At 40.6% G+C, this 12387-nt stretch overlaps 1 protein-coding gene across 1 annotated transcript; it reads right to left on the bottom strand.

Moving 5' to 3' along the window:
* Positions 1-3740: 3740 nt before the first annotated feature.
* On the bottom strand, positions 3741-4675 carry LOC119878198 (olfactory receptor 2T1-like). Its single transcript, XM_038588910.1, is given in 2 exon segments — positions 3741-4301; positions 4304-4675. Coding segments are annotated over 2 exon segments (882 nt in total). The 5' UTR covers positions 4625-4675.
* Positions 4676-12387: the final 7712 nt, after the last annotated feature.

The following is a 12387-nucleotide window of genomic DNA, read 5'->3' as shown; positions in this document are numbered from 1 at the left end:
AGAGGAGAAATTAAAGAATATACTAGGAAAATGAGATTACAGACTTATCTGTGCTTTCACACGAAATGTATTTCACAGTATAGGACTTATGATGAAGCATACATGTACAAGTTTTTGTTTGACACACTTCTTTCAGTTATTTTGGATATATATCCAAGAATGGACTTGCTGAGTTATAAAGCAATTCTAAGTTTACCTTTGTGAGGAGCCACAAATTATTTTTCAGAGCAGCAAAGTGCTTTTAGATTGTATATTTATAGAATATGTGTTATATTGGAGTTTGTAATTCAGAATTAGCTCCAATCTAGTCTTTAAAAAGATAAAAACTGGCCAGATAATTTGAACTAATTCAATAATAATCTATTACCTCCTATGATCCAGGATGATCCCAATTGAAGATAATTAATGAAAAAAAAAAAAACAGACAAAAGTTCAGCCCTAGGTAGGTCTTGCCTTATTAAGTGCATGTAGAAAATCTGGCTGTAAAGAGAATGTGTACAGACAACTTGTATTTGTCCCATTGTCTCATCAACTGCACTCAAAATTCGAAAGTATATTCCGAAGGGGAGATTTCACACAGGGAGCATAAAAGAAAACTTTTGATAAGGGTAGGAGTAAATGATGGGCAAGTTTGCAATCCATTAGCAGTTAACATTGCTTGTCTCAGGAAGGATTTGGTAACTGTTAGGTACTTTTGTCATTTTCTCCTGAGTTGTCACTATCCTTCTTCCATCTTCTTCTCAGGCAAAAATGTTTTCTACAATGCTAGAGTCTGCCCTCATTGTTCCTGAAATTTAGCTTTGAGCTTCCCCACTTCATTTGGTATCTTTCATGTCTAATAGAGCTAAGCTTCACCATGTCACTTGTCCCCTCATAACTCAGCTTTAGAATCCTTCCATTTTCATGGTTTTAGGTTCTAGTAAAATAAAGAAAATAAATTGTGGCTTACATTATAAATTGGAAATTATGAGTTTCTTAAGTAAGTTCCAGATCTAATTGGAGTTTGTCATTTTTTCTGTGTGTGGATCACATTCTCAGAGCTACTGATTTTATAGTCTCCATGTTGCACTGTGATGTGTGCCTCCTTGGGTCCACTTGAACCTACTTTTCAGCAAGCTTTTTCCAGCATTCCAGCAATCTGGAGCCACACAGTAAATTTCTTGTGCCACAAAAGGGCCTGTTCTCTTCCTGTCATGTTTGTTTTGTGAAAGGACATTAGATTAGGTTCACTGTAAGTGCCAAAAACAAAATAGTCGATTAGCTCCACAATTTCACGAACTCAGTTTCCTTCTATATTGTTAATTTGCCCTCTTCATCTGCTGGCTTTTATCTTTTGTACAAGACATCTGCAGAAGCTCTGGTGGTCATGACTACATGTCAGCTAATAGGAAATAGTGGTGAAATGAAGAGTGTGATCCCACCCTGATTTCTAAGGACAGTGATGGAAGGAAGCATACATTTATGCTTGTAGTTCACTTTACAGCTTGGGTACATAGCCATACCTAGCTGCATTGGTGATTGGGAAATATATTTACTTCAGTTAAAATAGAGTATTTTTTTCTCTCAGTTAAAATTAAGTATATTTAAAAGAAGGCAAAATTGGATATTAGGGAACAACTGGCTCTGTGTATCACAAGAACGGATGAACAGGCAGCTTATCTCCTACATGTCAGTTTTCAAAGCTTGCCCACCTGTTTAATGGGCATGAAGGTCAGATGCATTACTAATTGCAAATTATGGTTTTCTGTTTTTATTTGGGTAAGTGATAACGAGTCACTCTTGGAATAGAAGTCACTCCTCCCTGAGTAAATTCCTTTTTTGAAGAGAAAATGTGGTAGAAATGTTTGGGTGAGAGTGCAAATCTCTTTGCTGTTCTTGATTTTTATGAAGAGTCAATTTAGAGAAATTATTATTATTATTTTATTATTATTAAAGGTTTTATTTATTTATTCATGCGAGACACAGAGAGAGAAGCAGAGACATAGGCAGAGGGAGAAGCAGGCTCCCTGTGGGGAGCCTGAAGCAGAACTTCATCCCAGGACCTCAGGATCATGACCTGGGTCGAAGGCAGATGCTTAACCATTGAGCCACCAATTTAAAGAAATTAATCCAGCTGCAGTAAAAGGGATGCAGATTGAACTTTAAGGATGACTTTCGGCCTCTGAAGACTTTTAGTGATGTCTTAAGAAAACAGAAAGTGATTTTGGCATCTCTTATGATGGCTGCATTTTTTTTTTTTTTTTTTATTCATGAGTGACACAGAGAGAGAGAGAGAGAGAGAGAGAGAGGCAGAGACACAGGCAGAGGGAGAAGCAGTCTCCTCACAGGAAGCCCAATATGGGACTTGATCCCTAAACTGGGATCACACCTGAGCCAAAGGCAGACGCCCAACCACGGAGCCACCCAGTGTCCCTGATGGTTGCTTTCTATAATCAAACACTTGGAATGATAAAGTATGGTCTAGCTTAGAGATACAAGACTGCAATCAGGGACTGTTCTTTCCTCCCTCTCTGCTGCCTTCTATGTTAAATGGTGAAGTATGTAAAGCAATAAGAATTGCTAAAGGGATTTAAGGGGAAGTTAAGGAGTGGAGTAGGTTGCATGTGATTAGATTTGTGTGTAGGCACACATCTTGGAAAAACAAGCTGTAGTTGTGTATATGAGGTGGGATGAGAATGAGGGCCGGGAGCCCCGTTTGGAAATTCCAGCATCATCCAAGTAAAGAATGAGTGTATCTTTGACTATGAGAGTGGTAGTTGCAACTATAAGGATTGAATCTCATGGAAAGGTAAGCAGTGACAGTCAAATGGACAGGATTTGGTGAGGGATGAGATATATAGGTGGTGACAGAGACCTACTGACCTGATGAAGCAGTCACTCAGTTACCAGCCCTGGAGGGGATATCATGACTTTGTTTGTTGGCATGATGAATTTGAGATGCCTCTGGAACATCCAGTGTGGGTATTGAGGTGGAGTTGGGTGGTGAAGAGCTTGGAGGAGACATCTCATGGCCTATAATATGTGTGACAGAATTTGGTGTACCATGAATGAGAGTGATTTAAGAGACTGGACTGAGAAAAGAAAACCTGTGGTCTAGCACTAGGTTTTAATTCATTTATCACTTAATGGGAAGGAGTGGGCCAGAATAGGAGAAAAACCAGAAATGTGATGTCACTACCAAAGAAGAAAGATTTTCAAGGAGGAACTAACAACAGTGCCAATGCTGTTGAGATTAGGTAATAAATGTTCTTTGGGCTTGTCCATTTATTCAATGAATATTTATTGATGAGGGTACAATATTAAAGTCAAGGCCATGTTTTTCATATTCTAAAGGGTAAAAGAAACCTTGAATTAAGAAACATGAAAAGATGACGGAATGAATTGAAGGCATTTCTGGAAAGGCATCTTTCCATTTTGGAAAGGGTGGCCAGTGCAGGCATCTCTGATATGATCACATTTGAAAGTTCCTAAATGCAGTGCAGGAGAAAGCCATGCAAAAATGTGGAGGAAAGCACCCAGGCATCAGGAACCATGTGCGAAGGACCACAAGCTAGAATTGTGCTTAGGAATTCTGACCAATAACAAGAGGGCCAGTGCAGCTGGAGGAGAGGAAGGAGAAGTTTGGGGAAATAGCCATAGGTGGCTATTCTACTCTTGACTTCTCTTCTCAGAAGAAAATCCTACCATGGGCTCCTGGAGCCACAGGGACATCCTAGAGGAGGAGGACCCCTCTCTGAGTCTTAAGCAGTCCTACCCACCCTACACTTCCCTATGACCTTCTTCATTGCTCCTGTCACTTCCTTGTTCCTGAGGCTGTAGATGACAGGGTTCAGCATGGGTGTGAGGACTGTATAAAAGATAGACACTACATCATCCTGGCCAGGAGAGTGGTAAGATGCAGGTAACATATAGGTATACACAAGAGGCCCATAGAAGAGGTTGACAACTGTTAAGTGGGAGGAGCAGGTGGCTAGGGCCTTCTGACGCCCCTCCACGGAGTGCATCCCAAGCACTGCTGCCAGAATGAGGGCATAGGAGGTGGTGATGAAGGCAATGGGCAGCAGAAGGACCACAACACCTGTCACAAAGAGCACTTGCTCATAGGCTGCTGTGTCAGCACAGGCCAGCCTCAGCAGCGAAGGCACCTCACAGAAAAAGTGTGCAATCTTCCTTGAGCCACAATAGGGGAACTGTAGGGTCAATGCTGTCTGGACGGAGGCATTGATGGATCCACCCAGCCAGGAGGCAGCCACCATGAGCAGACAGGTCTGGTGGCTCATGAGTGATGGGTAGCGCAGAGCTGAGGGTTGCAGATGGCCACGTAGCGGTCATAGGCCATGAGGGCCAGCAGGAGGCATTCAGCGGCCCCAAGGAACATGAAGAAAAACATTTGTGCCCCACAGCCCACAAATGAGATGCTAGTCCAGCCAAAGAGGAAGCCTGCTATCATCTTGGGGACGGTGACTGAGGTGAAGAAGATGTCCAGGAAAGACAACTGGCTGAGGAGGAAATACATGGGTGTGTGGAGCCGGGCATCAGCCCAGATCAAGAGGACCATGGCAGTGTTGCCAGCCATCGCTAGTGTGTAGACTACCACAACCATGCTGAAGAGGAACAGGTGCATTGGACTGTCATTGAAAAGACTTGTGAGGACAAAGCCGATGGTAGAGGAGTGGTTCCAGGGCCCTCTACTTGTCTCCTGCCAAGCCTCACTGTAGGGAGGAAGGAAACCAACTTATCAAGGGCTCAGAAGCATCCACTCTGAGTTTGAGAGAAGGTGATGGATGAGAACAGCAAAGGGCAACAAGTAAGCTGGCACAGAGGCTGTGGGAGTTCTTCTTAATACTCTTGCAAATTTTTGTAGGTTTGGCATTATTTCATGTTGAAAAAATACTATAAAAGATATAGCATGCAGCCAAAGCAGTGCTCAGAGGGGAAGTTATAATGCAAAATGTGTGTTAAAAAAGAGGAAAGACTGAAAACCAATGATCAAAGTTTCCATCTTAAAAAGTTAGAAAAAGGGATCCCTGTTGGGAGCGTTAAATGGTTAATAATACGTGTAGGAGGATGCTTAGGGTACAGGCAGGCAGGAGGCATATGGTGTTTGTCAGCTGCTGATAACATCACAACTCTTACCACTTTAATAACTCATTTTAATAACCCTGAGCCTCTGCTTATCTCTCTATATTAAATGGGTCATGATACTTGCTATTGAATAAGAAAAGAATACCTTTTGCATAATAGGTTCAATAAGTATTAGAACACTTCCCTTTGTCACTTAAGCAAATTAGTTTTGCAAAATAATCATACAATCAACAATTTTACCCACCTGCAAAGAGCTCCTAGTCCCTCCCCCTTGGAGACTCCCCTTCTACAAGTTTTGTTCTCAGAAACCTTGTGTTTGTTGTGATGGTGCTCTTCCACTGGATCTCCCTACTTCGACTGGGTATTCTTATGACTAAGGACTCTGTCCTTTCCTTCTTTTATATTTCTCCACAGAAAGGAGTTTGCATGGTCTCTGGTCAATGCTTATGGGATGTGTGTGGTGAATAGATGAAAGAAACGCAACCTTGCCCACATAAACGCTATTACCTCTGTGGCTGTCTTTTGGTATTGCCAACTGGATTCAACACCCCTTTGGTGGGGGCTGTGCATAAGTAACTGTTCCTAGAAATTATTGATTGTCCTGACACTACCAATTTCTCCCTTTGTGGCAGTTTCTCAGTATTAACACACACACATCTGCATAGCCATGTTTGAGGTACATGTGTGTGCATGTGTGTGTCTCAGAATAATTACTTAGGGTGATTCTTTTTCTTTCAGATTGGTCACTGGGGGAAGAGGATATTTTTTCTATTACTGCCATCTCTACTTGCCTAGATCTGAACTGGTACCCTCTAGGTATTAAACATACACTAGAATGAATTAAAAAAGGAATCCTCGATGTAAACAATACATTTTATGTTGTCAGGTATGCCAACACCTAATCTTAATTCTCTCTCCCATGAATTTTCTGTACTGGTATGATTTTTTTTTCCTATTCCCCTAGAGTTTAACTGTTTTTTTTTCTTTTTAAAATAAAACACAGGCTTGGTTTTTATAATTCAAGATATCTCATTTATGGAGAAAAATAGTGTTGAAAAACAAAAACCAAAAATCAAACAACTGTCAGATATTTTCAATGCTGGAAAATTTGATAGAAGTTGTGGAATTAGGGGTACCCAGGTGGCTTGGTGGTTGGGTGTCTGCATTTGGCTCAGGTCATGATCCCGGAGTCCTGGGATCGAGTACCGTATCGGGCTCCCCTCAGGGAGCCTGCTTCTCCCTCTGCCTGCGTCTCTGCCTCTCTTTCTATGTCTCTCATGAATAAGTAAATAAAATCTTAAAAAAAGAAATTGTGGAATTGCCCATGGTTAAACATTGGGCTGCATGAATGGGGGTGAGGATTTTAAATTATTTCCCTATCTCTTGACCTCCCATCTTTCCCTTACTCACCTCACATTGTCCCAATGTGCAGTCTCCATCAGGGGTTCAGCCTCTTGTTGACTTTTTTCTTTCTTCCATGTCCTTTCTGGGCTCCAAGTTGTAGCTCAGAAACTGAAAGAGTCCCTTGGGAAGTCCACACGGAAGGCTGTGAAAGCTGAGGCCATACATCCATCTCATTTCAGCAAGGCACCTCTGAAAGCTTCCTGTTTTCCCCTGAGAGCTCTGTTTTCCACAGCATGCCTTAACCACCTTCACTGCAAAGAGGGTGAGCTGTTGTTGCCTCTTCCTAGCACCCCTTTACCCACTTCAGAATGCTGTGACTGCTAAGCTTTTATAACTGAGTTTGCCCTATTTTCTTACCCACAGAGACTAGGATTGCAGTCTTTCATAGATGAGTTCTTACAATGTAACTATTTTTTTGAGATTTACAGGATATGTATGCTGGGAAGACATGTTACTTAGCCCCTAAACTTCAAATCCCAGATGAAGTGATGGCATTTAGATTTGGTCCTCAAATCTGCACATCAGAATTATCTAAGGACCTTCAGAAACTACTAATGTATGTGCCTCATCTTCAGAATTAGTGATTTAATTGGTCTATGATATGGCCAGGTCTTCGGAAGGCCAAAAAGGTTTCCAGGTGATTCTAATCTACAGACAAATCCAGACATCACTGACTACAGATTTCACGAACAGAGGAATGGCAGATATGCCAACTGTTGATGCCTATATCTCCTTAGATCAGAACATGGTCCCTGGATCAGCAGCATCAGCTGCTTCTTCAAAATGCAAAAATCACAGTCCCCACACAGATTTATCAAATCAGAAACACTGGGTGGTGGCTCAGAACTGTTTTTATTTTTTATTTATTTATTTTTTCATAATAAATTATTTTTTATGGTGTTCAATTTGCCAACATACAGAATAACACCCAGAACTGTTTTTAACAAGCCCTGCAGTTGGTCCGATATTTGCTAATGTTTGAGAACCACCCTAATACAGAGTTTGTCAACCAGGACTGATTCCCCCCATTACTCAGGGACATTTGTCGATGGCTGAAAGCATTTTTGGTTGTTATAACTCAGAAGTAGGGATGGCATATAGTGGGAAGAAACCAGGGATTCTGTTAAACACCCTACAATGACAGGATAGCCCCTGAATCAAAAATTAATCAGCCTAGGGATCCCTGGGTGGCACAGCGGTTTAGCGCCTGCCTTTGGCCCAGGGCGCGATCCTGGAGACCCAGGATCGAATCCCACATCAGGCTCCCGGTGCATGGAGCCTGCTTCTCCCTCTGCCTGTGTCTCTGCCTCTCTCTCTCTCTCTCTGTGACTATCATAAAAAAATAAAAATTAAAAAAAAAAATTAATCAGCCTAAAATGTCCATAGTGCCAAGATTGGGAAAGCTTGCTATTAATTGCACTGGCTTCCGAGGCAATTTTGGCCTAAATTTATGTTCCCTGGGGGTGTTTTTTTTAAAGGTTTTATTTATTATTCAAGAGAGAGGCAGAGACATAGGCAGAGGGAAAAAAGTCTCCCTGTGGGAAGCCTGATGCAGGGCTTGATCCCAAGACCCCAGGATCACAACCCGAGCCAAAGGCAGGTGCTCAACCACTGAGCCACCCAGGTGCCCCTCCCTGGGTGTATTTTTATTCTATGTCCTGCGGAACAGTGAGATGACTGTTGCATATTGTGGCAGCTGAATGAGGTTGTTGAATGATTAAGTGAATGAACACGACCCACGATAGAAGTGAAGGGAAAGACCAAAGTTCATACAGTTCACTAAAGGAGGTGCTTTTAAAATAGTGAAAGTTCACATCTACTTAGAGCTTGAAAACAACCTTAGCCCAGGTCTTACAGGATCCATACAGACATGGCCAAGTGTTTCCTAAGCAATGGACAGCCTGGCACAAACAGCCAATTCTTTTGATGAGTATTTAGGTTTGTGGGATGTGCACATCTGGCAGGTATTTTTCTTTAATAACACAAGGGTGGTGGTGGGTTATCATGGATGTGGCTCAGACTCTATGAGGGAAAAACTGCCACTGTGTAATACTTGCTATTGGTCTGATTTATGGATGATCTTTCCAAAGTTCTGCTGACTTGTTTCATGTTTGTAGCCATGGCCAAAATCTGAACTCAGTGCCAGGGAGACAATGAAAGTGACTGACCTGTGAGTAGTTTTCTCACCTGTTGAGACAGGCCATGGGGGTAGACTGGCTGGGGGAGAGGTAAGAATCTCTGTTCGACCACCTAACATGGCATTGGAATTTCATCTGGATACACAAATGGCTTTAATATTACTACCCACTAGCCTACTATGTGCCAGGATTGTGCTCGGTGTGCCAAATGCATGTGTTCTTGGTAGGCATTGTTATCTGCACTTTACAGAGTTAAAAGCCAAGATTCAGAGATAGCAGATACCAGAATAGAGGGTTCAAATCCAATCTGACCAGAAGCTACTACTTGTTGCACAATGTTATTTTGTTTTGACAACATTCTGACAACAGCTCTCTAAAAAAAAAAAAAAAAAAAAAAAAAAAATGTCTTCAAAATTGGTGCACAACTGGCCACCAGATGCCAGTGTAATTCAATTAATGAATTGTAGAAACACTGGTTAGTAGACCTACTTTAACTACAAGCTGAGTAATTTATAGGCTGTACTCAAATAAAACCTATATGGAAACATCTAAAAAAACTTCTTACATATCATCAAGAGAAAAGAAGATGGAGGGCAGTTAACAACTCTTCTTAGTTCTTCTGCACTAGTACTTTAACACAGTCCCTATGATTAATGGATATAAAATGAGATATCTTGACAGAGAAGGTTGCTTTCTTTTAAAATAGCTGATTGAAAAAGATTGTGGCTCCTCTTCCTTTGGGATTCTTTACAAATAGGGGAGCAAGATCCTTACCTGTGCAGACACCTGAGGCCTTGAAACTGGACAGGATGTTTTCCAAAACCACGAGCCAGTGATTCTCTCCTTGCTGGCTCCTAAGTATTGCCTAAGTTTTTCTGTGCAGATAATTAAATAGCTTCAGAAAGGAGACATGGCATAGATTGAAAAGAATTCTAAATAAACACAAATGTTAAGGTCTGAGATAAAGTTCATGTTTGTGGACAAGTGGTGGCTCCTATGGAAAAACACATGACCACATCCTCAGCCATAATGCAGTATCTGCAGGGGCTCCAGGGCCCCCACACTATTGTTTCAAAGCTTTATATACACAGGGTATTTATGGGAAGGCTTAAACATCATTGGTTAGATCAACATAGTGTCATCTCTGTGTCTAGGGGAAACTGCTCCCCAGTCAGCATCTTCCCTCCCTCCCTCTCCTTTCCTCTCTCCCTCCCTCTTTCCTCCCTTCCTTCCTCTCTTCCTTCATCTCTCTTCCTCTATCTTCTTTTCCCTTCCTTCAAAATGTCTACTGAAATTGATCTTAGCTATAGCTTTTTTGCCCATTAGGCAAAATAGGTTTTGCTCTAATGGGTTTTTATTCCTCAATTCTAAAAGTAATCACAATGACAAGCAAACTAATATATATCTCCTATTTTGTATTAAACACTTAACACATTATCTCAACTTATCCACATACTATAATGAAAAAGATAATAGGTCATTATTTTATACATGACAAAATAGAAGTTCAGAAGATTTACTAGCTTTAGTGTTCAAGGTCATCTTGCGATGTGATCTCAGGTCTGGGTCATGGTGAAGCCTATGACTTCCTTGGTCTACACTGTGGCCAGCATGTACTATGGGCACCCAGCCAGTCCTAGGTGGATATGTGAGAATTTAGGTCATGTTAATATGCACCCCCCGCCCCCCAAACACACAGCTGTTTGGTGGTTATGTTTATACAGTCCTAGTAAACTAACATTTTGGACTTAGTGAATGAAGAAATGAATTTGGTCTATTTCTCAACAAAATTAATCAGATATCTGTGTTCTAAACAATAAAGAGACCCTATCTCTGAATAGTATAAAACAGGTTATAAAATATGGTCCACATCCACTATCTCATTCCTTGATTATTTCATTTTTTCTTTAGGCAATTGTATACCAGAGAGTCAAATGTTTGCTGCTGTTGTTGAATATGCACAGATCACAGAGATAAGATTGTTGTGCTCTCAGAATTTATGAACTCAAATAACATACAGAAAATGAGATAAATGCTATTATCCCATTTTGCAGAGATGGAAATTGAGACTCTAAAAGGAAAGCATCTTGCCCAGGGGAACTGAGTTTGGGATCAGTAATGGCTCCCACATCTGCCAACTGTACTCATATTTTAACCAGATCTAAACCTATTTTTTTTTTGTTGAAGAACTTTTATTCATTCATTCTTGCTTTTACTCATTCAAAACATATTGCTTAATCACTGATCATAACCTGATGCAATGTTTGTCTTCTATCTCCTACAGCTGAAAGTTGTTTGCGGAACATCACAAGTTTTGATCCTGTGAGATCTAATAACAACCACGCATTTCTCTTTTAACATTTATATGTTGAAATCTTGCCTGTCTCAAGTGCTCAAATAGTCATGGAGAGTGTGTAAGCTAAAGGCTCCGGAGAAAGAATCTGTTTCTTCACCGAACATAGGCCTCTCCAGGTTACTTTCTATGGTTCACTGACCCCTACTCTACTATGCTACCAGAAAAAGTACAGTCAGTAACTGTTGTATCTATGCACACTGATGTCACCATGGATTTTCAGTGGGAAATGAAATATTATGAATTTATTTTCCGAAAGTGCAGGACCTTTTTATTCAGCCTCATTGTCAAATTTCCCTTAATGTTTTAAAGTGCTACAAGCATCACAATAGCTAAGACCATGAAGTCATATTCCTTCTTACTTTATTGTGGTTCTTCTAGCCTCAGCTTCAGCTATCCTCAGTCTCCATCATCATGAACTAACTTGAGATCCAGGGAACTATTAGTGAGATAAAAGTGATTAACAGGTTTCATGGATGCTCTCTACCGACTGAATAATCCCTGTGAATAACCCACCTGTACATGACTTCTGTGTAAGGTTAATCTACTACTAAAGTCAGGGAAATCTCTGTTTACTGCTTTGTACTTGATTCTTCCTGGTATCTCTGCTTTTCATATGCGATCTTACTCTTTGTGTATCCAACAGTGCTTATTAAGTGTCTCCAAGAGTGGGCTTATATTGTGAGACTCATGGACTATACCCTTGAGCTGTTCTAGTTTGGTAGGAAACATAAGACCACAAGATCATATGATCCAGCTCCCTGCATATGAAAAGTCCAAGCTACCTAAAAGAAAGGATTGCTCTGGTACATTCCAGAGTCTCCTTGGGCTGGTATAAAAAGAAGTTTATGTCCAGCTACAGTTTTTTCAAAAAGTATTGTATATATTTTAGGTGCACAATTTGCTGATTTGATATATGTATGCATTGTGAAATAATCACCACAATCAAGCTAATTAGCCAGGTAACAGTATTGTTACCTATGGTCACCATGTTATACATTAGAACTCCAAAACTTATTAATCTTGCATAACTGAAACCTTGTGTCCCTTGACCAACATCTTCCATCCCCATCCCCAGCTCCTATGACCCAGCAATAGCATTTCTAGGTATTTATCCAAAGGAATTGAAGTTAGGGTCTTGAAGAGGCACCTGCACTCCTGGTGTTCATTGCAGCATTCTTCATAATAGTGAAAAAATGGAAACAACTTAAATGTCTATTGAGTGAAAGGATAAAAAGTGTGGCTTTTATATATGCAATGGAATATTATCCAACCATAATCTTCCTTTCTCCATTTGCTTTTATATTCCTTGGTTTCTTCTTCTGCTGCTGCTGCTGTTTCTTCTTTTTAAGATTTTTTTTCTTTTTTTAAAAAAAGATTTATTTATTCATGAGAGACAGAGAAAGA

This window comes from Canis lupus, unplaced genomic scaffold (assembly GCF_011100685.1).
Source record: "Canis lupus familiaris isolate Mischka breed German Shepherd unplaced genomic scaffold, alternate assembly UU_Cfam_GSD_1.0 chrUn_S1196H1369, whole genome shotgun sequence".
NCBI lineage: Eukaryota > Metazoa > Chordata > Mammalia > Carnivora > Canidae > Canis > Canis lupus.
The sequence above is the reverse complement of the archived record's forward strand: the minus strand, read 5'-3'. Positions and strand labels throughout refer to the sequence as shown.